The sequence below is a fragment of the Lipotes vexillifer genome, unplaced genomic scaffold (assembly GCF_000442215.2).
Source record: "Lipotes vexillifer unplaced genomic scaffold, Lipotes_vexillifer_v1.1 scaffold557, whole genome shotgun sequence".
In the NCBI taxonomy this organism is placed as follows: Eukaryota; Metazoa; Chordata; class Mammalia; order Artiodactyla; family Lipotidae; genus Lipotes; species Lipotes vexillifer.
Genome location: NW_006789913.1, coordinates 295,247 through 323,224, shown reverse-complemented (window position 1 = coordinate 323,224; position 27,978 = coordinate 295,247). Strand labels below are relative to the sequence as shown.

At 47.5% G+C, this 27,978-nt stretch overlaps 3 protein-coding genes across 3 annotated transcripts in view; 2 read left to right on the top strand and 1 right to left on the bottom strand.

Annotated features, from left to right (window-relative positions):
* Window positions 1-9,662, bottom strand: part of ANAPC15 (anaphase promoting complex subunit 15) — a 62,058-nt gene extending 52,396 nt beyond the window's left edge. Inside the window, exon 1 of the mRNA XM_007463009.1 lies at window positions 9,563-9,662. Within this exon, the coding sequence (XP_007463071.1) occupies window positions 9,563-9,662 (100 nt within the window). The remainder of the gene's footprint in view (window positions 1-9,562) is intronic.
* On the top strand, window positions 4-6,352 carry LOC103081344 (folate receptor alpha-like). Its single transcript, XM_007463021.1, has 5 exons — window positions 4-100; window positions 2,910-3,079; window positions 4,739-4,927; window positions 5,682-5,817; window positions 5,969-6,352. Exons 2-5 carry the CDS (start codon window positions 2,930-2,932, stop codon window positions 6,247-6,249), a joined length of 756 nt encoding a protein of 251 aa, XP_007463083.1. The 5' UTR covers window positions 4-100; window positions 2,910-2,929; the 3' UTR covers window positions 6,250-6,352.
* Window positions 9,663-23,586: 13,924 nt separating the features above from the next.
* On the top strand, window positions 23,587-25,670 carry LOC103078690 (folate receptor beta). Its single transcript, XM_007463008.1, has 4 exons — window positions 23,587-23,736; window positions 24,796-24,984; window positions 25,099-25,234; window positions 25,384-25,670. The coding sequence occupies exons 1-4, from the start codon at window positions 23,587-23,589 to the stop codon at window positions 25,668-25,670; spliced, it is 762 nt and encodes a 253-aa protein (XP_007463070.1).
* Window positions 25,671-27,978: the final 2,308 nt, after the last annotated feature.

The following is a 27,978-nucleotide window of genomic DNA, read 5'->3' as shown; positions in this document are numbered from 1 at the left end:
AGGCCACTAAGCCCCTTCTGTCCCCTAGAGTGAGGCAAGGGGACAGCAGAGCAGAGCAGAAGCCTGAGCCAGACGGAGGGCCACCTCTTCTCCCAGGTATGCCACTCTGCACCCCCTCTCAGAGCAACACACCCTAGGGCACTCCCAGCAAGTATTAAAGGATTTGAAATGGGAGGATCCACTGCCAAAAGGCAGAGAATCCAGAAGCAGAGACAGGGCCTGCCCAAGGTTAAACTACAAGTTAGCAGAACCCAGGACTCTTGCCTTTCAGCACAGCACTGAGTTCTCAGAGCTTCAAGTCTGGGACCCTGGGGGGAGGCGTGGCGGTGTCGAGGATGGTGATTGGTGGTGGTGGTGGGGTCTGAGCTGGACCCAGATCCGAAGCTGAGACTAAGACGGGGGAGGGGCTTGCAGGGTGATGTAGGTGGCATGGAGGGGAAGAGAGCTCTGGCTCTAGAAAGCAGCCACAGCAAGAAAAACCACCGACGGACTGAGTGGGATCCAGCAGGACCTGGGGAAAGGGTTTTCTCAGCCCTCCCAGTACTCCCCCAGTACTCTGTGTCAGTTACCCCTATGGGAGCCTCAGCACAGGGAAAGAGCAGGGGACAAAAGCTGAAGGAGCTCTGGACTTGAGGGTCCTGAGTTGGACTTGGGTGGTCCCTACTGTGTGACTTGGGACACGTTCCTCAACCCATGCCCAACTGATTCCTCAATCCGTGCCCAGCTGGCTGGGATTTCTTAGGGTTTTCCCCCCTACATTTAATCCTCAGGTGAGGAAACTAAGCCTCAAGATAATGTGAGTTATTTTCTCCCAAGCAGGAGGGGGAGTGTGAGAGCTGGGATCATGGACAGGCGGATCTGGAATCCTGTGCTCTAAACTGCTAGACGTTGTTTCCCCAAAGGAGCCTGATCCTGAATCACCTGGCATTTCCAAGAGTACAGATTTGTCCTGTGCTCTTGGAGATCAGGGAGTGACGGGATCAATGGAGAGATGATTAGGTCCTGGAATGAATGAATTAGCAAATGAATGAACACTGGAATAAACAGTGTAGCAGGATAATGGATTGTGGAAGGGTGTGAGGTGAGGAGAGCTAGGTGGGAATATAATCCCAGGTTTCCCCGAGCCCTGTTGGGCAGAGTCAGCCTGGAGTCCACCCAGTTCAGGCCCCATCCAGGAGGCCCAGGCAAGATGCTGGAGTTTTGCAGAAGATGGGGGCAATGTGGTGGCGAGGCAACTTTGTGAGCAGGGAGGACGCATAAGCTTTAGGAGCTGTAAGAAATGAATTCTGAGTGTTTTAGGAGAACCAGGCACCTGGTGACCAGCGGCATGAGGGAACAGGCACCTCCCAAAGCTCAGCGTCAGAGGTCAGGGGATTGAGATGCTATGAAGGCCAAGGAGAGGCCAGCTCTGTAGCAGGGGTTCAGGAGCCTCCCTAGGCCCCAGGGGTGGGCTGTTTGGCTGCCCATGTCCACCCCCAAGCCTCTGCCCTGTGACATCCTCCAGGTCACAGGGTCTCTGGGAGAGGCCAAATAATGAGGCTGGAAAGGGCTGGAAGCAGGGCTTTTTTTTTTTTTTTTTTAAACATTGATCTGCATCTGGAGTTCCAAAACTAAGATAAACTTTTACACAAAGTCATTTGGTGTCAAAATCTGACCTGAGGGCTTCCCTGGTGACACAGTGGTTGAGAATCTGCCTGCCGGTGCAGGGGACACGGGTTCGAGCCCTGGTCCGGGAAGATCCCACATGCCACAGGGCAGCTAGGCCTGTGCGCCAGAGCTGCTGAGCCTGTGCTCTGGAGCCCGCATGCCTGGAGCCCGCGCTCCACAACGGGGGAGGCCACCGCAATGAGAAGCCCAGGTACCGCAGCGAGGAGTGGCCCCCACTCTCCACAACTAGAGAAAGCCGCGTACAGCAACAAAGAACCAAAGTAGCCAAAAATAAATAAATAAAATAAATAAATTAAAAAAAAAATCTGACCTGAAAATTAATGTGAGGTTATTATAGTTTTTATTTATTCCACCAGTATACCTATTTTCTTCCCCACAGAATGTGTGCTTGATCATTGACTGCCTGTAAATTGTATTACCTTATTTTGTATTACCTTTGATAAAATTGCCAACTAAAGAATGTCACTGCCACCCAGGTTCTATAAGGATTAAGTCATTAGTGACTGCAGTTGCTGACCTTTAACACACACTAAAAGAAATTCAGGGAACAAGGAACAAGGAACAAATTCAGGGATCAGGAACAAGGTACTCTGTGCTCTGGGAAAATCGGCAGAACAGGCCTTTCGGATGGTTAGATGTTTTTAGGAAAAAATTTTATGAACACAAATTCTTGCATCTTCTCATATCTAGAAAGGCACTAAAACCATTAACTAAGATATCTGTTCCTTGCGGACTAGCAGCAACCTTCTACCGAGATGTGTGCTTGACTGCACGTACCTACTCCTTGGCCAAAATCACATATGTACTGATCTCCCCCTTCACCTCTTCAGAAAAGTTTTGCAGAGCAGTCTCCTGGGCTATAGACACTGAGTAAACTCAACTCAGAGCTCTTACATTGTACATTTTTTTCAGTCAACAAAATCTGAAAAGTTTTAAGCTCTGAAACATTTGCCTCCAAGGATTTCGAACAAGGGATTGGGAACCTATGGCAATCTCCTGGCTATTTCTGCATTTTGCCCAAACTCCATCCCTTAGTTGCGCTTGATCCTCATGACCTTGTAAAGAAGCCAGGGAGATCCCAGCCAGGTACTGTCCCAGACCCAACCCTCCCTGAGGCTGGCAAGACTAGGGTGTCAGTCTGATCCGCCCTAGGCTCCACCCACTTAAGACTGTTATTAACACCTTGAGGACCCACCTCTGCATTCCCGCATTCTCACATTCCTTGCTGCCTTTGACCACAGTTATTTCTTCAGGGACAAGCATGGCCTGGAAGACAACGTGGCTACTGTTCCTTTTGGTAGGGGTGGCTGCCGTATGGACAGCCCGGCCCAGGACTGAGCTCCTCAATGTCTGCATGAATGCCAAGCACCATAAGGAAAAGCCAGGTCCCGAGGACAAGCTACATGAGCAGGTGGGCGAGAAGTGGTCTGGGTTGGGGAAGAGCTGCCTCAGGGAACGTCTGCCTGCCTCCTTGGTGGAGGCAGGGAGGCCACCTGAGCAGGTCTTCAGTTTGCACTGGTTTATGGGCGACTTTTTAACACATACTGTGTGCCCAGTGTCGTCATGCAATGCCAAGAGCTCAGCTTCTTGGTTGTTGGGTTTCCGTGTTACTAAAATCAGGAAGCAGGCCTGGAGAAGAGCCTGGAGAGACCCGTCTGGGGGGTTGATTTTGATTTCTGAGTTTAGACTGGGGCTAACCCCTCCAAGGATCTGAGAGGAGAAAGAGCACACTGCATGTGGCGGCTTCTTTTCTGCCAGCCCGCCCCAAACATCTCAGGAAAAGAGGGTCTCTCACAGTGAGGCTGGGTGCGAGGCAAACATGTCCTCTGGGGCTGTCAACCCTGTCGGACCTGAGGTCTCCTTCCTATGACAATGACTTTGCCACAATCCCTTCAATCTCCTGAACCTATCTAAATGTTAAAAAAAAAAAAGTCAATGTGATGTCATAGCTGTAAAGAAAAAACCAAAAGGCAAGTCACTTGAACTATGCATTTCAATATGTAAATGTTCATATTTATCTCATCAGCAGATAATGGTCACAGTCCGCTGTTTGTGCTTGTTTTGCATCATTGAGCCCCTAGCTGCCAGTGCAGCCTGACAAGTGGTGGTATTACTTGGATACTTCTAGCAGCCTTGACTTTACCCTCTTCAGCCTATATATATATTTTTTTTTTGTGGTACACGGGCCTCTCACTGTTGTGGCCTCTCCCGTTGCGGAGAACAGGCTCCGGACGCGCAGGCTCAGCGGCCATGGCTCACGGGCCCAGCCGCTCCGCGGCATGTGGGATTTTCCCGGACCGGGGATAAACCCGCGTCCCCTGCATCGGCAGGCGGACTCTCAACCACTGCGCCACCAGGGAAGCCCCTTCGGCCTATATATTTTTTAAAGTGCACATCTTAATATTGTGCTTTTATACTAAATTCTAGGCCATGGGTTTTCATTCATTCAATAAGAATGTACTGAGTATTTCTGTAATTAGAACTATTCTGGGGTTGCAGTTTATTTAACTTGCTTCCTTACCTCCAGGTCTTTCTCACCTTCGGAAAGAGGCTTAATCTTACCCTTCTAGAAAACAATTTCCCATTCCTCTCCTGCTTTGTTTTTTCCCAAAGCAATTTTCCAGTGATAAGTTTTCCTTGTGTTCCCAGTTTCTAGAAAAATGCCTGGATTAGAATAAGTAGGAGCTCAATAAAGACTTGAATTAATGAATGTTGTGATGACTGCATCGCTGGGTGAGGCTCCCTCCTTGGATTCCACAGTCTTGGAAAGCCTTCTCCCCCAAAGAAGGCCCCCCAGTAGCAAGTGTTTCCCTGAAGACTGTGTTGGGGAATCAAGGACTAAAAGGGGAGAGGCTACGCATGTGAATATTCTGGTTATGCTGGGTGTGAGAGTTAAAAGTCAGTATTATTATTGCCTCTACCCCACAATGAGGGCTCCTCAAGGCCAGGCTTAGAGGCAGCCTCCCCAGCGAGGGTTCCTCTGGGTGACCTACCCGAGGCAGAGGAGCCAGAATCTGGAGGAGATGGCCATGGTGGGTCAAGGACTTAGCCCCGTGTCTTCCCCTCCCAGTGCAGTCCCTGGAAGAAGAACGCCTGCTGCTCCGTCAACACCAGCCAAGAAGCCCATAAGGATATTTCCTACCTGTACAGATTCAACTGGGACCACTGTGGCAAGATGGAGCCCGCCTGCAAGCGCCACTTCATTCAGGACACCTGCCTCTACGAGTGCTCGCCTAACCTGGGGCCCTGGATCCAGGAGGTATGGGCACCATCCCCACAGACATGAACCTCAGCAGAGGGCAGGGCCCACCGCCGCTTGCAGGGAGGGCGCGGTCCAGGAACTCTGGACTGAGTGTGGTAGTGAATGCAGCTCTTTTGCCCCTTTCCTGTTTGCCCATTTCTGTTCCCCTCTAACCTTAAAGGAGCCTAATTATAGGAATGAGATCACCAGGCAATTTAACCTAACTCCTGACTTATACTCTCCTGAATAGACACTATGCCTTGCCTAACCTGTTGGTTCTTTTCCTAGATTAAAAGAAGTAAGAATGAAGAATTAAGTAGTTAAAAAATGACTAGCTCTCTACCTCCAACAGCTCCCTTAGCAATCCTCAGGCAGATCACTTGGGCAAGATAATATCTGAAGAGAGAGTCAGCCAGTCTGCACACAATGGAGAATGATGCAGAATCCAACCTCCTGCCTTGATGATTCACTGAGATTCTTTCCCCTTTTTCCCTTTAAAAACTGTCATGGCTGAGCAGAATCTTCGGAGTTGGTCTCGGGACATGAGTTCACCTTCTCCCCAGATTGCCGGCTTTTCTGATTAAAGCAACTTTCCTTTCTACTGACACTGGCCTCTCGCCTCTCGATTATGGGCTTTTGAGCAGAGAACAGCGGAACCGGAGTTTGGTAACAGTAGAGGCACCGCCCCCTCCCCCAGCCCTGGACCCCATCAAGGCTGTAGCAGCTGAGATCCCTGGCTGACTGGAGCCCTCCCTCCTCCCGCTCCCCCCAGGTGAACCAGAGCTGGCGCAAAGAACGGTTCCTGAACGTGCCCCTCTGCAAAGAGGACTGTCAGATCTGGTGGGAAGACTGCCGCACATCCTACACCTGCAAGACCAACTGGCACAAGGGCTGGAACTGGACCTCAGGTGAGGGACTGGGTGGGAGCGGGGGGGAGGGAGGGGTTTGGAGGTGGAGGGGGTGTGTGGAACGAGTATATGGAGATTTGAGGCTGTGGGGCTGGTGGAACAAGAGATGGCTCTGGACCCAGTGGCTACAGGTCTTCCATCCTCCCCACAGGGTATAACCAGTGCCCACTGAGAGCTGCCTGCCACCGCTTTGACTTCTATTTCCCCATGCCTGCTGATCTGTGCAATGAAATCTGGAGTCACTCCTACAAAGTCAGCAACTATGGCCGGGGCAGCGGCCGCTGCATCCAGATGTGGTTCGACCCGGCCCAGGGCAACCCCAACGAGGAGGTGGCGAGGTTCTACGCTGAGACCATGAGTGGGGCTGGGCTCCACAAGGCCTGGCCTCTGCGTTTTGGCCTGGTCCTAATGTTGCTCTGGCTGCTCAACTGAGCTCCTTTTATTTTCTGATACCTGGACATCCCTGCCCTGTTAAGAGCCACAGCTCCCAATTCATCAGTTTCTGTGTCTTGGTGGGAACTCTGTTTGAATAAAACCAGACACCCCATATATGTCGGTTGTGTAAGTTATTTGAGTGTGAATGGAAATGTGACTTGTGCTTCTCAGTTCCCACTGATTGAAGCTAGTTAGACTTGGTCAGTTCCCAGCTCTGATACTTGCTATGAACTTGCCAGATAACTTAACTATTCTTCCAAGCTGGGACACAGACATACCTTTCAATTTCATTTTTCACTACAGCTCTGGTCTAGAGACAGGCCCAGGATTTTATCATTTGAATTGGACCCAAGCCTCCCAGGGTTAACTGTTCTGCCCTGTGCTCAGCTCTCCAGCAGAAGAGAGGGTAATAGGAGTGTCTAGCATGTTCTGGATGGCTGGCTGGGAAGAAGTGAAGGGTAGCCACAGGAGCTCTAACCCCCTAACAGATAACACCCCAAAGCGCTATCTGCCGGGCACCGTCCCAAATGCATCTTAAAGGGATAACAGACCCCAGGCCTGACTAGAGGAGCTAAGCCTGAGCTAGTCTGGCAGAGCTAGGGTTGGAACCCAAACCTAGATGCCTAGAGCAGGTCCCAAACCAATGATCTGACAGATTTTTAGGCAGTGTTCCTACATTAAGCATAATTTGTAGAGGTTGTAATAAGCTAGGTTATGTTACAGCAACATCCCTAATATCTCAGTGCCTTACCACAACTAACACTGATTTCTTGCTCAAGCTATGGTGCTTAATATGGGTTGTCAGGGGGATTCTGCTTGTCACTTAGGGGACCAGGCTGATGGAGACTCCATCTCATCACACACTTCCATGAGACAGGAATAGGGAACTTGGTGAATTCCATATAGGGTCTTAAAACTTCCATCCATCACTTATTTCATTGGCTAAATCTAGTCATGACCATGACTAACTTCCAGGAGGCCAGGAAAAATACGGTCCTAACACATGCCTGGAAGGAGAGGGGAATCAGGATATTTGTCAACAGACTTATAGGCTGCTGCAAAGACCTTATTATGTTATGGTCAGTTATATTTCTGGCATGGTCATGGTTACAAATTTAATTTTTCAGTTAGATCCTGGCAAGAAGAACCAACTCTTTGAACTTATACATAGAACTATATCAACACAAAAAGTGGAGCAATGCACTGGCCACCACCCTAGTCACTCTTGTGAACACAGCCATTCAATGTATCATTCTCTATAGAGCCAGTGACACTATTTATACATATGACTTGTTTACAGATATATCAGAATTAGTGAAATTTAAGATAAGTACCATCTCAATCCAATATACCTTATCAAAGGCCTATTTTGCTGTTTCTGAACTGTTTCTAAAAATACTGGTTAGAATCCCACTTTCTGTAGTTGTCATCCTCAACTTCTAAGGAGTCATTAGCTTGAGGATGTATTAATAATTTTCCAAATTAAGATTTCCTAGAGCAGCAGTACTGGCATAAAAATAGACATAGAGATTAATGAAACAGAATTGAGAGTCCAGAAATAAACCCTTATATTTATAGTTGATCGATTTTTGACAAAGGTGCTAAGGCAATTCATTGGGATAAAGGATAATCGGTTCAATAAATGTGCTGGTACACTTGATTATCCACATACAAAAAGATGAATTTAGACCTTCAACTCATAACATAAATAAAAATAACTCAAAAGGGATCATAAACTTAAATGTAACAGATAAAACAATAAAAACTTTAGAAGAAAACAGGAGAACATCTTCCAGACCCTGTGTTAGGCAAAGATTTCTTATATTAATGCTTCCACCCATCATTTGTTTCTTTTTTGGACCAAAAACACAGTCCATCACTGAAAAAACTAATATACTGGACATCATCAAAATTCAAAACTTCTGCACTTCAAAAGACATCATTAAGAAAATAAAAGACAAGAAATAGCCAAGAGGAAATATCTGCAAAACACATATCTGATAAAGGACTTGTATCCATAATATACAAAGAATACCGACAACTTAATAAAACAAACAACAAATTAACTAATGGGCTAAAGAAATGAATAGATATCTTATCAAAGAAAGTACATGTAAAGATGCCCAACATCATCAGTCATTAGGAAAATGCAAATTAAAATCAAAATGAGATACTATTTCATACCCACTAGAATAGCTACAATAATAAGACAGGCAATAACAAATGTTCATAAAGATATAGAGAAACTGGAAGCCTCCTATATTGCTGATGGGAATATAAAACGGCACTGTCCTTTGGAAAACAGTGTGGCAGTTTCTCAAAAAGTTAACACAAAACTGTCATACAACCCATCAATTCTACTTCTAAGCATCTACTCAAGAGAAATGAAAATACATATCCACGCAAAGACTTGCATGTGAATGTTCATAGCAGCATTAGTCATAATAACCCCAAACTGAAAATAAGCTCAATGTCCATCAACTGGTGAGTAGATAGACAAAATGTGTCATAACCATACAACAGAATACTATTCAGCAATAAAAAGTAATGAACTACTGATATATGCTATGTCATGGGTGAACCTTAAAAACATTATGCTAAGTGAAAGTCCATTTGTATGAAAGTTCCAGAAAAAGCAAATTTATAGAGACAGAAAGTACACTAGTGGTTGCCTGAGGCTGGATTTGGGAATAGGGATTAACTGTAAATGGGCATAAGGGGGATGAAAATGTTCTAAAACTCATTTATGATCAGGTTGCACCACTCCACAAAGTCACTGTAAACATTAAATGGGTGAATTTTATGATATGTAAAATGAATGAGTGATTGCCTATAGAATACTCTCCCTTGCAAAGGCAGCATATAAGGAATTTTATATATTTCTGAAATTTCTGTGGAGTGCACCCATGAGGGGATGCATTCTAAGGAATTTAGCATCTGGCTCCATAAAAATCTGTCATCTGAGCCAAACTCTATTCCATCATGAACTTTGAGAAACTGGTTGGACCAACGTGGCAGCCAAGGAGGGAGTCAGTACTTGGTGTAGATGTAAACAATACCAATAGGGATGCTTAGGAGAGTGGCCCACTGCCAAGAATTTTTTTTAGAGAGAGTGTTTATTGCGGTTGGCACAAGTATGGTCTACTGAATTGAGGGTTAGAGACCACAGCCAGGGGAAACAAAAAGGGCCGCATCATATGACTAATCAAAAAAAGAACATGAAGCACATTACCAAAAATGCCAGCATAATAACCACAATCATATCGCCTTCATCAACTTCCCTAATTCTTTAAAAATTATTTCTTGTTACCTGTTTGTGGCTTAGCATCTTTCTCCATAGAAGTCTTCTGCTTTGGGGCTGGAATTTTTCTGGAAGTCTCAAGTCCCAGGACTCTGACAGCGTGAATCATCCAAGCATTAGCTTATGGTGGTGATGTCAGATCCATGAGTCTATTTTCCAGTCAGTCAATTATGGTACAATCTTCAGGAAAACAAAAGGAGAGAAGAGAAACTCCTTGTTAGCACAAACGGAAGACCAGTCAATCTATTAATTTCTAATACCAGAATAAAAGAGGGAAGAATTTTCACTGGGGTTGTAATACAACAGAGCATGAACTTACTGTCAACTGCTATATTTCATGAGGTCTCGGTTGATAGCTGTTTTGAGGAGAACATATTATTAGAACCTGGAGAGGGAGAGGTGGACAAGGAGAGTTTGTCTTCTCAATCAATTTAACAAACTTATTTTTTATAATTCCATTTGTCCTCTCTATTGCCTCAGCTCCAAGGGAGATATGGACAGTGGATGTATTTAGAAATCTTGAGGGCCTCACAGTCTGTTTTGTAAGATGTGCATGAAAATTACTATCAATAATAAAAGGTTATTTTAAAATAAAGGATAAAATCATCTTGGAAACAGATTTGTTAACAGTCGTCATGCAGACCCTTGCTTATTAAAATGCGAGTGTTTTTACTCATGTGGGAAAGTCTGCAATCACTAAACATTCACAGACACAATCCTTTACCTCGTATAAAAATCCTCTAGAAAGGATGAATTCTTCTCTTTGCTCTAACATCTTTCTCCACAATGTGAACATGATGTACAGGGCAGCTCTTATGATACTGATAAGCTGAATTTTAAAACACGGAGCATACCAATTATACCTATTTTTAGCATCCCTCCTTGCCTCCTTCTTTACTTATGAGTACCATGCTGTGAGGGAACAAATTTTTTATGTATTCTAGCAGCTGTCTGGGAAGTGCCAAGATGATTCTGGTGTAAAATATGCCCTGATAGTTTTATTATTCTGAATTTAGGACCTGACCTTGGAGAAGGGAAACAGAAAAAAAAAAAAAAAAAAGTGTCAGGAAATAGCCTGTCTTCGCTGTGTTATTAATACGAAAACTATATTCTATAACAACCTTGTCACCAAGAATTTTAACTTCTCTAGAAATGAGGGATCCTATTGTTTCATGTTATATCATGACCCAAGAGCACGATGCAAGTCAGCACAAAGCCCAAAAGATTAACATGCTTTTCTGAGAAGTGAAAGTTCAAATTCAGGTTGATAAGGACCTAAACTTTGCTATGAGGGCAAAACACACAGGAAACAAAAAATAACTTTTATTTATTCGCGTTAACAATAGACTGTATGCTCAAAGACCATTTTACTTACAAGTGACCAATATTATTTAAAGCTTTATGCTTCTTAAAATAGAAGTAATCTGAAATAGCACTTCTGGAATGACAGAGTAAAAGGACATCTGAAAATCCACTCCTCCATAAAAGCAGTAACGCTGGCAAAACTTGTCAAAATCAACTTTTCCAGAACTCTGGAAATCAATCAAAGCTTTCAAAAACCTAAGGAGAATTTATTCAAGAAAAATGGCTGAATATCAGTAGGAACAGTGAGCTTTGTGGTCCTTTTATTGGCTTTTTCCCATCCTCCTCTCCCCAACTCCACAGTAGTCTCCAAAACCAGCAGCCTCACAACTACAGTAGCTATGAAAACCAGTGGCCTAGCAGCCACTAGAGGGGGCAGAGTGGGTGTGGATCTCCCCAAAAAGCCCTATCCCTAGAGAACTGTCACTACTTGATCTATCTGGAAGCTCTGTTAAGAGCCCCATTCACAGGGCTTGTCTGACTCAGAGCCCACCCAGTGAGAAACCCAATGCCTAGGTGTTTGTCTAAATAATCAGCAGCAAATTATTTGACATCCCAGCTTCCTACCAGTTGTGGCAAACAAGAGGCAGGACAAAAAACTTTAAAGGAACATCAGGGAATGAGATGCCAAAAGGGAGCTTTGAAAAGCTCTGACATCTCTACCTGGGGATCTTGAATTCATGTGCATTTGCAGAAGTGTGAATATGTCCAGGAAATACCTGAGAAGGCTCCAATCCCTCAGCTCTGGGTTAGGTGATGATCCAAAGGCAAGATCCATGAAAGAAAGAACTGATAAGCTAGATTTAATCAAAATTAAAAATTTTTGCGTGATTAAAGACATTGTTGGAAATTCCCTGGAGGTCCAGTGGTTAGGACTCAGTGCTTTCACTGCCGGGGCCTGAGTTCAATCCCTAGTTGAGGAACTAAGATACCGCAAGCCGTGCAGCGTGTCAAACAAACAAACAAACAAAAAAGACATTGTCAAGAGAGTGAAAGGTGAAAGGACAAGCCACAGACTGAGAGAACATATTTGCAAAATATATATCTGATAAACGCCTGTTATCCAAAATATACAAAGAACTTTTAAAACTAAGCAATAAGAAAACAACCTGATTAAAAAAAAAAATGGGCCAAAGATATTAATTAACAAATACTTCATCAAAGAATATATACAGATGGCAAATAAGCATATAAAAACATGCTGCACATTATATGTCATTAGGAAGTGCAAATTAAAACAACATGGGGGGCCTCCCTGATGGCGCAGTGGTTGAGAGTCCGCCTGCCGATGCAGGGGATATGGGTTCGTGCCCCAGTCCGGGAGGATCCCACATGCCGTGGAGCCATGGCCGCTGAGCTTGCGCGTCCGGCAAGGGGAGAGGCCACGACAGTGAGAGGCCCACGTATCGCAAAAAAAAACCATGGGGCTTCCCTGGTGGCACAGTGGTTGAAAATCCGCCTGCCAATACAGGGGATGCGGGTTTGAGTCCTGGTCTGGGAAGATCCCACATGCCGCGGAGCAGCTAAGCCCATGTGCCAAAACCACTGAGGCTGCACCCTAGAGCCTGTGCTCCACAACAAGAGAAGCCACTGCACACAGCAACAAAGACCCAACGCAGCCATAAATAAATAAATAAATAAATTTATTTATTTAAAAAAAACAACAAGGGCTTCCCTGGTAGCGCAGTGGTTGAGAGTCCACCTGCCGATGCAGGGGACGCAGGTTTGTGCCCCGGTCCGGGAGGATCCCACATGCCGCGGAGAGGCTGGACCCATGAGCCACGGTCACTGAGCCTGAGCGTACGGAGCCTGTGCTCCGCAATGGGAGAGGCCACAACAGTGAGAGGCCCGCGTACAGCAAAAAACAAAACAAAACAAAACAAAACACAACAACAACACAACAACATGATACCATTACACACCTATTAGAATGGCCAGAATCTGGAACACTGACAACACCAAATACTGGTGAGGATGTGGAGCAAAAGGAACCTTCATTCATTGCTGGTGGGAATGCACAGTAATACAGCCACTTTGGAAGATAGTTGGATGGTTTCTTAAATAACTAAACATACTCTTACCACATGATCCAGCACTCATGCTCCTTAGTATTTACCCAAAGGAGTTGAAAAGTTATTTCTACACTAAGACCTGCACATTAAGGTCTAGAGCAGCTTTATTCATAATTGCTAAACCTTGGAAGCAACCAAGATGTCCTTCAGTAGGTGAGTGGGTAAATAAACTGTGGTACACCCAGAAAATGGAATATTATTCAACACTAAAAAGAAATGAACTATCAAGCCATGAAAACACATGGGGGGACTGGGGACTTCCGTGGTGGTCCAGTGGTTAAGAATCCACCTTCCAATGCAGGGGATGCGGGTTCAATCCCTGGTCGGGGAACTAAGATCCCACATTGCTGCGGGGCAACTCAGCTGGCGCACAACAACTACTGAGCTCGGGTGCCTTGACAAGAGAGTCCATGTGCCTCAAACTACAGAGCGCACGTGTCCTGGAGCCTGTGCACCACAACTAGAGAAAAAAAACCTGCACGCCACAACTAGAAAGAAGCCCGTGCGCTATGACAAACAGCCCGCGTGCCGCAACTAAGACCAGACACAGCCAAAAAAAATAAAGAAAATAAATAAATTAAATAAATAAATATTTTATAAAAAAGACATGGAGGAACCGTAAATATATATTACTAAGTGGAAGAAGCCAATATGAAAAAGCTACATACTGTATGTTTCTAACTATATGACATCTGGAAAAGGCAAAAGTATAGAGATAGCAAAAGGATCAGTGGTTGCTGGGATTGTGGGGAGAGGGGTGTAGGCAGAGCACAGAGGATTTTTAGTGCAGTGAAAATACTCTGTATATTATAATGATGGATACAATTATGCATTTGTCCAAATTCATTGCATGTACAACACCAAGAGTGAACCCTAATGTAAATTATGGACTTTGGCTGATTAAGATGTGTCAATGTAGGTTCATCAACGTAACAATGTTACCACTCTGGTTGAGGATGTTATAATGGAGGAAGCTATGTACGTGTGGGGGCAGGGGATATATAGGAAATTTCTGTACCTTCCTCTCAATTTCACTGTGAACCTTAAGCTGCTCTAAAAAACGAAAGCCTGAATAAAAGTTTTTTTTATTAGAGGTGCTCAGCAGCAGGTTTGAAGTGGCTTCAGGTTTGAAGAATCTGTAAATGTGAAGATGGAAAACAGAAATTGTCCATTCTTAAGAACAAAAAAGAAAAAAGGGAAAAGTGAACACAGCCTCAGGGACTTGTGGTAACCATCACGCATACCAAAATATGCACAATGGGAATTCTATAAGCGGGGGGAAGATATAAATATTATAGTATTGGAGGAATCATGGCCTAATCTCAGATTTTATAAAAAAAAATTAATCTACACATCTGAGAAGCTCAATGACGTCAAGATAATATAAACTCAAAGAAATTCACATGTAAACACATCAGAGTCAAACTACTGGAAGACAAAGAGAGAATCCTACAAGCAGCAATAGAAAAACAACTGATCATGTACAAAGTACCCTCAATAAGAGTAACTGCTAATGTCTCATCAGCAACGATGAAGGCCAGGAGGCAGTGGGATAATATATTCAAAGTGCTGAAGTGAAAAAGCTCAATCAAGAATTCTATAACCAAGGGGAATTCCCTGGCGGTCCAGTGGTTAGGACTCCCTGCTTTCACTGCCAAGGGTATGGGTTTAATCCCTGGTCAGGGAACTAAAACCCCGCAAGCTGAACGGTTCATCCAAAAGAAAAAAGAAGAAAAAAAAAAAGAATTCTGTAACCAGAAAAACTATCCTTCAAAAATGAAGGAGAGGGGGCTTCCCTGGTGGCGCAGTGGTTGAGAGTCTGCCTGCCGATGCAGGGGACACGGGTTCGTGCCCCGGTCCGGGAAGATCCCACATGCCGCAGAGCGGCTGGGCCCGTGAGCCACGGCCGCTGAGCCTGCGCGTCCAGAGCCTGTGCCCCGCAACGGAAGAGGCCACAACAGTGAGAGGCTCCCGGACCGCCAAAAAAAAAAAATAAAAAAAAAAAAAAATGAAGGAGAGGGGGCTTCCCTGGTGGCGCAGTTGTTGAGAGTCCGCCTGCCGATGCAGGGGACACGGGTTCGTGCCCCGGTCCGGGAAGATCCCACATGCCGCAGAGCGGCTGGGCCCGTGAGCCACGGCCGCTGAGCCTGCGCGTCCAGAGCCTGTGCCCCGCAACGGAAGAGGCCACAACAGTGAGAGGCTCCCGGACCGCCAAAAAAAAAAAATAAAAAAAAAAAAAAATGAAGGAGAGGGGGCTTCCCTGGTGGCGCAGTTGTTGAGAGTCCGCCTGCCGATGCAGGGGACACGGGTTCGTGCCCCGGTCCGGGAAGATCCCACATGCCGCAGAGCGGCTGGGCCCGTGAGCCACGGCCGCTGAGCCTGCGCGTCCAGAGCCTGTGCCCCGCAACGGAAGAGGCCACAACAGTGAGAGGCTCCCGGACCGCCAAAAAAAAAAAATAAAAAAAAAAAAAAATGAAGGAGAGGGGGCTTCCCTGGTGGCGCAGTTGTTGAGAGTCCGCCTGCCGATGCAGGGGACACGGGTTCGTGCCCCGGTCCGGGAAGATCCCACATGCCGCAGAGCGGCTGGGCCCGTGAGCCACGGCCGCTGAGCCTGCGCGTCCAGAGCCTGTGCCCCGCAACGGAAGAGGCCACAACAGTGAGAGGCTCCCGGACCGCCAAAAAAAAAAAATAAAAAAAAAAAAAAATGAAGGAGAGGGGGCTTCCCTGGTGGCGCAGTTGTTGAGAGTCCGCCTGCCGATGCAGGGGACACGGGTTCGTGCCCCGGTCCGGGAAGATCCCACATGCCGCAGAGCGGCTGGGCCCGTGAGCCACGGCCGCTGAGCCTGCGCGTCCAGAGCCTGTGCCCCGCAACGGAAGAGGCCACAACAGTGAGAGGCTCCCGGACCGCCAAAAAAAAAAAATAAAAAAAAAAAAAAATGAAGGAGAGGGGGCTTCCCTGGTGGCGCAGTTGTTGAGAGTCCGCCTGCCGATGCAGGGGACACGGGTTCGTGCCCCGGTCCGGGAAGATCCCACATGCCGCAGAGCGGCTGGGCCCGTGAGCCACGGCCGCTGAGCCTGCGCGTCCAGAGCCTGTGCCCCGCAACGGAAGAGGCCACAACAGTGAGAGGCTCCCGGACCGCCAAAAAAAAAAAATAAAAAAAAAAAAAAATGAAGGAGAGGGGGCTTCCCTGGTGGCGCAGTTGTTGAGAGTCCGCCTGCCGATGCAGGGGACACGGGTTCGTGCCCCGGTCCGGGAAGATCCCACATGCCGCAGAGCGGCTGGGCCCGTGAGCCACGGCCGCTGAGCCTGCGCGTCCAGAGCCTGTGCCCCGCAACGGAAGAGGCCACAACAGTGAGAGGCTCCCGGACCGCCAAAAAAAAAAAATAAAAAAAAAAAAAAATGAAGGAGAGGGGGCTTCCCTGGTGGCGCAGTTGTTGAGAGTCCGCCTGCCGATGCAGGGGACACGGGTTCGTGCCCCGGTCCGGGAAGATCCCACATGCCGCAGAGCGGCTGGGCCCGTGAGCCACGGCCGCTGAGCCTGCGCGTCCAGAGCCTGTGCCCCGCAACGGAAGAGGCCACAACAGTGAGAGGCTCCCGGACCGCCAAAAAAAAAAAATAAAAAAAAAAAAAAATGAAGGAGAGGGGGCTTCCCTGGTGGCGCAGTTGTTGAGAGTCCGCCTGCCGATGCAGGGGACACGGGTTCGTGCCCCGGTCCGGGAAGATCCCACATGCCGCAGAGCGGCTGGGCCCGTGAGCCACGGCCGCTGAGCCTGCGCGTCCAGAGCCTGTGCCCCGCAACGGAAGAGGCCACAACAGTGAGAGGCTCCCGGACCGCCAAAAAAAAAAAATAAAAAAAAAAAAAAATGAAGGAGAGGGGGCTTCCCTGGTGGCGCAGTTGTTGAGAGTCCGCCTGCCGATGCAGGGGACACGGGTTCGTGCCCCGGTCCGGGAAGATCCCACATGCCGCAGAGCGGCTGGGCCCGTGAGCCACGGCCGCTGAGCCTGCGCGTCCAGAGCCTGTGCCCCGCAACGGAAGAGGCCACAACAGTGAGAGGCTCCCGGACCGCCAAAAAAAAAAAATAAAAAAAAAAAAAAATGAAGGAGAGGGGGCTTCCCTGGTGGCGCAGTTGTTGAGAGTCCGCCTGCCGATGCAGGGGACACGGGTTCGTGCCCCGGTCCGGGAAGATCCCACATGCCGCAGAGCGGCTGGGCCCGTGAGCCACGGCCGCTGAGCCTGCGCGTCCGGAGCCTGTGCTCCGCAACGGGAGAGGCCACAACAGTGAGAGGCTCGCGTACCGCAAAAATAAATAAATAAAAAAATAAAATAAAGCACTGAACAAACAAGGAATAGAAGGGATTTTCCCCAATGTGATAAAGGACATCTATGAAAAACCCACAGCTAACATCCTGTTCTATGCCAAAAGGCTTTACCCCTAAGATCAGCAATAAGACAGGTATATCCACTCTCATCATGTCCACTCAACGCTGTATAAAAGTTGTAGCTAGGGCTATTAGTGAAGAAAAAGAAATAAGATCCATACAAATTGGAATGGTAGAAGTAAAACAATTTCTATTCACAAATGATGTGATATTCTACGTAGAAAATCCTAAGGAATCCTCAAACACATGATTACTAACAAATGAGTTCAGCAACTTTGTAGGATACCAGATCAATATGCAAAAATCATTTGTATTTCTATACACTAGCAATGAACAATACAAAAATAAATTTAAGAATACAGTTCCGGGCTTCTCTGGTGGCGCAGTGGTTGACAATCTGCCTACCAATGCAGGGGACACGGGTTCGAGCCCTGGTCCGGGAAGATCCCACATGCCGTGGAGCAACTAAGCCCGTGCGCCACAACTACTGAGCCTGCGCCCTAGAGCCCACAAGCCACAACTACTGAGCCCGCGTGCCACAACTACTGAAGCCCGTGTGCCTAGAGCCCGTGCTCCGCAACAAGAGAAGCCATCGCAATGAGAAGCCTGCGCACCGCAACAAAGAGTAGCCCCCGCTCGCCGCAGCTAGAGAAAGCCCGTGCACAGCAACGAAGACCCAACGCAGCCAAAAATAAATTAATTAAATAAATAAATTTATTTTAATAAAATAAAATAAAATGTGTGGCCCAGGATAAAAAAAAGAAGAAGAATACAGTTCCATTCACAATAGCTTGAAAAAGAATCAAATACACAGGAAAATATTTAACAAACGAAGTAAAAGACTTGCACAGGGGACTCCCCTGGCAGTCCAGTGGTTAAGACTCCGTGCTTCCCAGCCGCATAGCACAGGGAGATCAGCTCGGTGCTTTGTGACCACCTAGAGGGGTGGGATAGGGAGGGTGGGAGGGAGGGAGACGAAAGAGGGAAGAGATATGGGGATATATGTATATGTATAACTGATTCACTTTATTATAAAGCAGAAACTAACACACCATTGTAAAGCAATTATACTCCAATAAATAATTAAAAAAAAAAAAAAGACTCCATGCTTCCACTGCAAGGGGCGTGGGTTCAATCCCTGGACAGGGAAATAAGATCCCCCATGCCACATGGTGAGGCCAAATTCAAAAACAACAACAACAGAAAAAAAACTTGTACACTGAAAATTACAAAACATTGTTGAAAGAAATGCAAAACCTAAATAAATGGAAAGAAATTCCATGTTCATCAATGAGAAGACTTAATAGTGTTATGAGGACAATACTCCCCAAATTGATCTACAGATTGAGCTCAATTCTTATCAAAATCTCAGCCGGCTATTTTGGAGTAACTGACAACCTGACCCTAAAATCCATATGGACATGAAAGAGACCTACAATAGCCAAAACAATCTTGAAAAAGAACAAAATTAGAGGACTCACACTTCCTGATTTTAAAACTTACTACAAAACTATAAGACAGTACAGTAGCAGGATGGAGCTGAGAGTCCAGATTTTTGACAACAGTGCTAAGACAATGCAAGAGGGGAAAGAATAATCTTTTCAAAATATGGTGCACGGACACAGCTGAATATTCGCATGCAAAAAAATTAAGTTGGACTCTATTTTACACCACACACAAAAACTAACTCAAAATGGATCAAAGTCCTAACCATAAGAGCTAAAACTATAAACCTGTAAGAAAACGTAGGGGAAGAGCTTCATAATATTACATTAGGCAGTGATTTCTTGGATATGATAGCAAAAGCACAGGTAACAAAAGAAAAAAAAAGACAAATTGGACTACATCAAAATTTAAAACTTCTGTGCAGCAAAAGACAATTAATAGAATGAAAGGCAACATACAGAATGGGAGAAAATATTTGCACATCATGTATCTGATAAGGGGTTAATCCAGAATATATAAAGAACTCCTATAATTTAACAAAAACAAAATAACCTGATTAAAAAATGGGCAAATAACGTGAATAAACATTTCTCCAAAGAAGATATACAAATTACCAACAAGCATACGAAAAAAGGCTCAACATTACTAATCATTAGAGAAATGCAAATCAAAACCACAGTGACATACCACCTCATACCCACTAGGATGGCTACAATTAAAGAATCAAACAAACCAACAGAAAATAACAAGTGTAGCCAGGATGTGGAGAAATTGAAATCCTTGTACACTGCTGGTGGAAATGTAAAATTGTGCAACCATTTTGGAAAACAGTATGACAGTTCCTCAAAAATTAAAAATAGAATTACCATATGATCCAGCTATTCCACTTCTGGTTATATATCCAAAAGAATTGAAAGCAGGGTCCCAAAGAGATAGTTGTATACCTGTGTTCATAGTAGCATTCTTCACAATAGTCAGAAGGTGAAAGCAGCTCAAGTGTCCATGGATGGATGAATGGATAAAATGTGGTATATACACACAATGGAAGATTATTCAGCTATAAAAAGGAATGAAATTCTGACACATGGATGAACCTTGAGGACATTATGCTAAGTGTAATAAGCCAGTCACAAAAGGACAAATAATGTATGACCCCAATTATATGAGATATCTAGAGGAGTCAAATTCTTAGAGACAGAAGGTTGAATGGTGGTTACTGAGGACTGGGGAGAGGAGGAAATGGGGAGCTGCTGACTAATGGAAATAGAGTTTCAGTTTTACAGGATGAAAATGTCCTAGAGATTTGTTGCACAACAATATGAATATACGTAACACTACTGAATTGTATACTTAAAATGGTTAAGGCAGTAAATTTTATATAGTCTGTATTTTACCACAATTTTTTAAAAGGCTAAAATATTGTTTAATTATAGTTACAGAAATAGTAGATGGTGAGGTATTCTCATTTATCAGATTTGAGACAATTTTTCTCTGTGACCCTGGACTTCTGTACCTCATCTTCTACCTGTGTCCATCTGGCTGCTCATAAATTAATCTGATAGCTGCCATCTAAGCCTACTCAAGCAACCTAAATGTCCATCAATAGATGAATGGAAAAAGAAGATGTGTTCATAGTAGCATTCTTCACAGTAGTCAAAAGGTGGAAGCAGGGCTTCCCTGGTGGTGCAGTGGTTGAGAGTCCGCCTGCTGATGCAGGGCACTTGGGTTCGTGCCCCGGTCCGGGAAGATCCCATGTGCCACGGAGTGGCTGGGCCCGTGAGCCATGGCCGCTGAGCCTGCGCGTCCGGAGCCTGTGCTCCAAAACGGGAGAGGCCACAACAGTGAGAGGTCCGTGTACCACAAGAAAAAAAAAAAAAAGGTGGAAGCAGCTCAAATGTCCATGGATGGATGAATGGATAAAATGTGGTATATACACACGATGGAATATTACTCAGCCATAAAAACAAATGAAATATTGCCATTTGCACCATATGAATGGATGTACAGATTATGATACTAAGTGAAATGTCAGGCAGAAAAAGACAAATATTATATGATATCACTTATATGTGGAATCTAAAAAAATAATACATTGCCATGTGGTGTGGCCAAAAAAAAAAAAAAAATAATGCAAATCAACTTATTTACAAAATAGAAACAGAGTCACAGACATAGAAAACAAACTTATGGTTACCAAACAGGAAAGGGGAGGAAGAAGGATAAATTATGAGTATGGGATTAACAGATACACACCACTATATATAAAATAGATGAACAACAAGGATTTACTGTATAGCATAGGGCACTATATTCAACATCTTGTAATAACCTATAATGGAAAAGAATCTGAAGCTGTACACCTGAAGCTAACACAATATTATAAATCAAATATAGTTAAATAAAAAAAATGTTTAAGCCTAGTCAGTATATGTCAGGCTTTTCTACATGTAATTCTCAACAATCTTCTTGTGAGCAAACTGAAGCTGAGAACGAGTCAGTGATATTTCCCACAGTTGTGGGAGGGATGGAGCTATCACTGGGTCCCATGACCTGGCCCCAAAGCCTGGGTTCTTTCTCACTAGGTCCCATTCCCCTCAAGTTAGCTTTATCCTAACAACCGCTTGGGGGTCAAAAATTCAGATCCCCCTTGGGGATGAGCAATCATCTAGATTTTGATGCATGTTGAATGTGTGGACCCTGGAATGAATAAATTAACAAATAAAGAAATGAAGGAAAACAGGAACGGATCATTTGACAGACTAAAGCAATACTGAAGAGGGTGGGATCAGAAGAGAAGAAAGAGCAGGAGGAAAGCTGAAAGAGGAAATTGTATCTATGCTTCCCAGAGCTCCTAGTCAGTCTATCCGGCGCTGAGGACAGAGAACACAGAGGGCAGTGCTGCGGCTTGGAGCTGCTGCCAACCTGAAGCCAGGCCAATCCAGAGTTGTGTGTGCGCCCAGCAGCAAAGGAGGCTCAGGCAAGTTGCCCTAAGGAGGGGATGGCGACAGGACACCGGGGAGACTTGGCAGGTTGGCGCATAGGGGCGGGGCATATCTCTCTTTAGAAAGATCACTCTGGCTCCTGCGGGGGGGAAGGTGACTTGAAGGGGAAGAAACTGGAGGAGGGAAGACCTTACCCCAAACACAGAGCCAAGGGAAGTGAATTCCAGAAACGTTTTCGGAGAGATCTTGCCAGGGCTTGGTGATCAACTGCATGGGGGATGGGGAGGGAGAGGAAAGTCTCTATTATCAACTCTTAGGTCCCTCGGTGACAGAGCCTAAAGGAACACATCTGTCATGGGCGGGGTGAAAGGTGAGAGGCAGTCATGGACAGAGTAGTGGGCCGTCACTTTTGCTGGGGGTCTCCCACGACTCTAAGTGCTTGTCTGGTTAGCAGCTCCAATGCGAGGGACTTTTATGTTGTCCCTCAGGTCCTAGGGTCCTGCATTTGTGTTTTGAGGGATAAGGTAGGGGTCTGGTGCATCTGTCCAGAAAGAGTTGAGGAGGCCAGAGTCACGATGTGGGAGGTGGACAGGAGGAAATAGCTTTTAGAGAATAGGGAAGGAAAAAGTCTGAGAAAGCAAAGCTGTTTAAAAACAACCACCCCAGGGGCTTCCCTCGTGGTGCAGTGGTTAAGAATCTGCCTGCCAAGGCAGGGGACACAGGTTCGAGCTGGTCCAGGAAGATCCCACATGCTGCGGAGCAACTAAGCCCGTGTGCCACGACTACTGAGCCTGCGCTCTAGCGCCCACGTGCTACAACTACTGAGCCCGCGTGCCACAACTACTGAAGCCCACATGCCTAGAGCCCGTGCTCCGCAATAAGAGAAGCCACTGCAATGAGAAGCCTGCACACTGCAATGCAGAGTAGCCCCCACTAGACACAACTAAAGAAAGCCCTCATGCAGCAACGAAGACCTAATGCAGCCAAAAATAAACTAAAAAAAAAAAATTAGAGTCCCAGTAGCAACCTAAATGTCCATCAAGAGACTGAGTGGATAAAGAAGATGTGGTACATATATACAATGGAATATTACTCAGCCACAAAAAAGAATGAAATGATGCCATTTGCAACAACATGGATGGACCTAGAGATTATCATACTAAGTGAAATGAACCAGACAGAGAAAGACAAGTATCATATGATACTGCTTATATGTGGAATCTTTAAAAAAACAAACAAAAAAAACCACCCTTGTCATTTCTGTATCATTTAACCAAACACCATCCTGCGTGTTACCTCACTTGATCCTTGTGCTGATCCAGAGAACTCAGCAGAGCTGGGTCGCTGCCACCCCAGGGCTAACAGGGTTTCTAACCAGGCATGGGAACCCAGGTGATCCAGGGTGTAAAGGCAGGGCACTTGCTGGGCAAAGGATGAGGGCACTGTGTGTCCCTGGCCCCTTTCAGGGGAGCAGAGCATGGACCTGAATTATGTAGTTAGTTTTCTTAGATCAAGTCCAGAGAGAAGGTGAGAGCACAAGGCATCTCCTCCACCTTGGGAAGATTCCCCCAGGGCTCACCCTCTAATCCCAGATCCCCTTCTGAGCCCTTCGAGCCTGAGGTGAGGGAGCCACCCCTTTTGCCGATCTTCTCTAGTTCAGTCTCAAGGAGCCTCAGGACCCCAACACTGAAGGAACAGGGTCCGACCCCATCCTTCAGTGTGGAGCTGGGGAGACTGAGGCAGGAGGTGAAGGGGGCACCCTGCATGGGACTCTCTCCCCTCAGGCTTTGGTCTCCCTAACCACAGATGCCTCTGCAGGAAAAGAAAGACATGCCCTGGAAATTAACACCCCTTCTGCTGTTTCTGGCCTGGATGGCCTACCAGTGCAGTGCCCAGGCCAGGACAGACCTGCTCAATGTCTGCATGGATGCCAAGCACCACAAGATAAAGCCAGGCCCTGAGGACAAGCTACATGACCAGGTGAGGATGGAGTGTGGCTCTGGGCAGGGAGGGGGCTTGTTCAGACAAGGAAGAGGAAGTCAGGGTGGCGAGGGAGGGGTCGCGGGGTCAGCCCCTTCACCACACACACACACATCCTGAATTATCACTGTGGGAGAAGGTGAAGGTAGGATGCGTGGGAGTGGCTGGCGTGATTCTAGGGGTGGCCTGCTCAGGACAGGATACCGTGTCGGCAATAAGGCGGAATGATCATTTACTGAGCACCTACCAGGTGTCACGTGTTTTCTGTGTGTGATTTCATATTCCCAGGGGTCCTGTGATGTGGGTAGATGATGTTCTGCTCCCCATGACACAAATTAGGAAACTGAGGCCCAGAGAAGCACACAGACACACAAAGGACTGGGACAGGACTTGCCCTTGTTGTGGGGTAGGGGTAGGACTGAGGTGGGCAACTCCAGGGCTTTAAAGGGTGAGAGACTTCAGTGTATATTACTGCATAGCGTATCCCCTTTCCTCCTTTGCTCAAAATGCCACCTTCCAGTGAGGCTGTTCACAACCACCCCATTTAGAATTTCAACAGTCTTCCCATACTCCATATTTCCATTCCCTGCTGTAATTTCCTCCATATAACTGATCGAATCTTGATATATTTTTTTCTCTTTTAGTTCTTACTGTCTCCCCTCACCAGAACACATATTTCTGTTTTGTTCTCTTCTATATTCCCAGCATCTAGAACAGCAACTGGCATAAAACAAGTACTCAGTAATTATTTTTTAGTGAAAAAATAAAATACTTTGTATAAAGTATCAAGCGCTGTATAAATGAAACCTACTGTCTCCCCAAGACAGGGTTTCTCCCAGGCTCTCACCACCCCTGCCTCCCCATCACACTGTTGTAACTGAGTCTCTCCCAAGACCAGAGTTTCTGGAGGCCAAGGACAGAGAGGTCCTAACAGCGAGCGTTCCTAGGACAACCTACCTGGGGCAGGAGGGCAAGAGCCAAATGGGAAGAGGCTGGAGGTGGCAGAGCTTGTGGTCGGGGAGGCAGTTAGTCTCATGTCTTCCCCGCCGCCCCCCGCAGTGCATCCCCTGGAAGAAGAATGCCTGCTGCTCTGCCAAAGTCAGCCAGGAGCTGCACAGGGACACCTCCTCCCTGTATAACTTTAACTGGGAGCACTGTGGCAAGATGAAGCCCGCCTGCAAGCGCCACTTCATTCAGGACAACTGCCTCTACGAGTGCTCGCCTAACCTAGGGCCCTGGATCCAGGAGGTATTGGTGTCTCCCTCACCCTACCCCAGCAGGCTGTTGCCCAACTCAGTCAAGGCTGTTCCTACCAACATCTCAGGCTGACTGGAGCCCTCCCTCCCCCCGCTCCCCCCCCAGGTGAACCAGAGCTGGCGCAAAGAACGGTTCCTGAACGTGCCCCTGTGCAAAGAGGACTGTCAGAACTGGTGGGAAGACTGCCGCACCTCCTACACCTGCAAGACCAACTGGCACAAGGGTTGGAACTGGACCTCAGGTGAGGGCCTGAGAGTGGGGAGATGGAGGTGGAGAATGGAGAAAGGGGGTTTGAGGATTGGGGGTTGGGCAAGGATTTCTAAGGGGGGCCAGAAATGAGCTTTGGGCCCAGGGGCTGAATGTCCGTGCCTACCCTCTCTCCCCCTGCAGGATCTAACAAATGTCCAACTGGGGCCACCTGTGGCACATTTGAGTTCTACTTCCCCACGCCGGCAGCCCTGTGTGAGGGCCTCTGGAGTAACTCCTACAAGCTCAGCAACTACAGCCGGGGCAGTGGCCGCTGCATCCAGATGTGGTTCGACCCCGCCCAGGGCAACCCCAACGAGGAGGTGGCGAGGTTCTATGCCTTGGCCATGAGTGCTGGGGCCATGCCCCAGGGGATTAGACCTCTCCTGCTCTGCCTGGCCCTGATTTTGCCACTCTGGCTCCATGACTGAGTTCAGCCATCCCCAGACAGTCCCCAGGTTTGATGACCAGGCTGGGCTCAGCTCAGCTCCCACAAATGAGGAAGCCGTAAGCATGCCTCCATCCATTACCCATCCCTCTGTCATCTAGTTCCTGCTCCATGGTGGAGCCTGTGGTTTCTCTGACAGCCAGTTCTAAAAAACAGACCAACACATCCCTGTCTGATGAATTATTTCAGTTGTGAGTTTGTGGGTGGTAGAGGGCAGATCCCATAGTTTTTGGATTCCTTCAGATTAGAGAAATGAGACATGGGTTTGAAACCCAGCTCTGCTACTATGTGAAATTGAAGCAGTTGCTTGACTGCTCTAAACCATACCTCCTCAATAAAATGAAAATAATCCTTCCTTCTCTCATGGTTGTTAAATGTTGCCTAAAAACCATGTGTGCCTAGTGCCTGCACATTAATAGTCCTCAGGGATCCTGTTGCCCTTGTAGCCCCAAATGAGAGCGCCAAGTCCAGAAATTCATTATTTATACTGGGCCCCAAATACCCTTCCTTTCCCCCAGGCCTTGTCTGCCTGGCTCTGTGCTCAGCTCTGCTGCTCTGGGAAAGCTGGGGATGGGAGCCAGGAAAGGCTCTGGATTCCCGGGGCAGGGGGTGCAGCGGGTCTGGTGTGAAAATAAATTCACCCATGTGGATTGAAGGGGCAGAGTTGGGGCTTGCGAGCCTCAGAGGAGGAAGACAGCAGACTGGGGAGGGCATCTGTGAGGTTCCTGGGGAGGAAATACTCCGGAGCCTTGCACTGGTTCAGCCCTGCTGTATCCTGGAAGCCTGGCTGGAAAAGCGGCGGAAACCCTTAGGGGCTTCCCAGGGGCAGGAACTTCTCCGGCACCTTTGTCCCCTCCAGGGTTGGTAGATATGCCTCTCCTAGAGGATTGCTCTGTCGTTGCACAGCCCCCCGGAACTGGGCCTAGGTTTATATCTCAGGGTCTCCCCCTTCCCCTTTCCCCCTGGGGAAGCCCTTGTCTCCACATCCCAACCGCAGTTATCCTCAGAGAGGCGCAGGTACCTGTGTGAGAACGCCAGGCAGGAGATGTCATCAAGCTAGGATGAGAACCCAGAAGTGAAGGCTCGTAGTCCAGGTCTCTCCCGCCGCCTCATACCAAGAGGTGACTGACTGATAGGGGAAGTTGGCCACAGACTGGAGGACGAGTTATTGGGTTGCTGGAGGGATCCTGAGACGCTGTTTACCGTGTGGGTGAGTCTCAGTCACCACATTTATCTAGTCTGGAAGGCCCCACAGACCCCGCTCCACGTCCCAGGCTTTGCTCCAGCTGGGTGAAGTCAATGCATATTTGAAACAGAGAAAGGAGCTCGTCGGAACTGACCCAGACACAGGTTCAATTTAGCAAAGTTAAAGTTCTCTCGCAGGTTAAAGAGGACCCTCCGACAGCGGCCTAAGAGTTGGCAGCAATGGGAGGCAGGCTGGAGGCCTGCGCCTTTAAGGATCCAGGGGGCGGAGGGGCGGGGCAGGAAGCGGACTCCCAGGAGACGCCGCCACCAGCTAGGTCTTTTTGTGAAGAGGGGCGGGCCAGACCCTCCTAAGGACCCCGCCCCCTTTCCGGGAGGCCCGGGGGCCCTACCGCCCCTTGTGGGAGGGGAAGGGGCCGGGGGTTGTCGGAGCGAGCCTGGTCTAGGGCGCTCCTGGCTCCGCGTCCCGCCCGCAGAGGCTCGAGTTTGTTGACTTGGAGGGAGTAGCTGGGATGGGGGCGGGTGCTAATAATACCCGTTCGTTCCATTGCCTCGCTTTACAGTTTACACAGCTGTCATCTTCGTTACTCCTTAATTAATAATAAAAATAGCCGCTGTTCGGGAGCGCCCACTGAATGCCGGGCCCCGTGCGGAGAGCTTTACAAGAACAGTCCTATTGAGTCTGCCCTCATAAAGTTATCCCCATTTTACAGAGCCGGAAGGCGAGGCTCAGAGAGGCGCCGTGACTTGCCCGAGGTCAATCGGCTGGTTAGCGGCTCCGGAATCAAGGCACTGGGCCGGGCGAGGCGGGGCGCGGGTTCTACCCCCGGCTCGGCGGAGAGCCGCGGGGGCGGGGCGGCGGGCGGGGCGGAAGGCGAGGTGGGGGGGGTGCGGCGGCAGAGGATGGCCATCTTAAGTGGCCGCTGAGAGTCCAAGGCTGCTTCCCCGGGGAAGGGGGCATCGGAGCAGCCCAGGAGGTGGGGGTCTGAGTACGGCGGCCGGGGCTCTGGGGAGAGGTCGGGAGCCCGGGGGTTTGAGGGAACTTTCTTCTAGATGGGCAAGGAAAGGCCTGACCTCGGGCTGCTGAA

Coding starts and splice junctions, on each gene's coding strand:
- LOC103081344 (XM_007463021.1), top strand. CDS start 2,930: ATGGCCTGGAAGACAACGTGGCTACTGTTCCTTTTGGTAGGGGTGGCT. Junction 4,928..5,681: donor TGGGGCCCTGGATCCAGGAG/GTATGGGCACCA, acceptor CGCTCCCCCCAG/GTGAACCAGAGCTGGCGCAA. Junction 5,818..5,968: donor GGGCTGGAACTGGACCTCAG/GTGAGGGACTGG, acceptor TCCTCCCCACAG/GGTATAACCAGTGCCCACTG.
- LOC103078690 (XM_007463008.1), top strand. CDS start 23,587: ATGCCCTGGAAATTAACACCCCTTCTGCTGTTTCTGGCCTGGATGGCC. Junction 23,737..24,795: donor AGGACAAGCTACATGACCAG/GTGAGGATGGAG, acceptor CGCCCCCCGCAG/TGCATCCCCTGGAAGAAGAA. Junction 24,985..25,098: donor TAGGGCCCTGGATCCAGGAG/GTATTGGTGTCT, acceptor CTCCCCCCCCAG/GTGAACCAGAGCTGGCGCAA.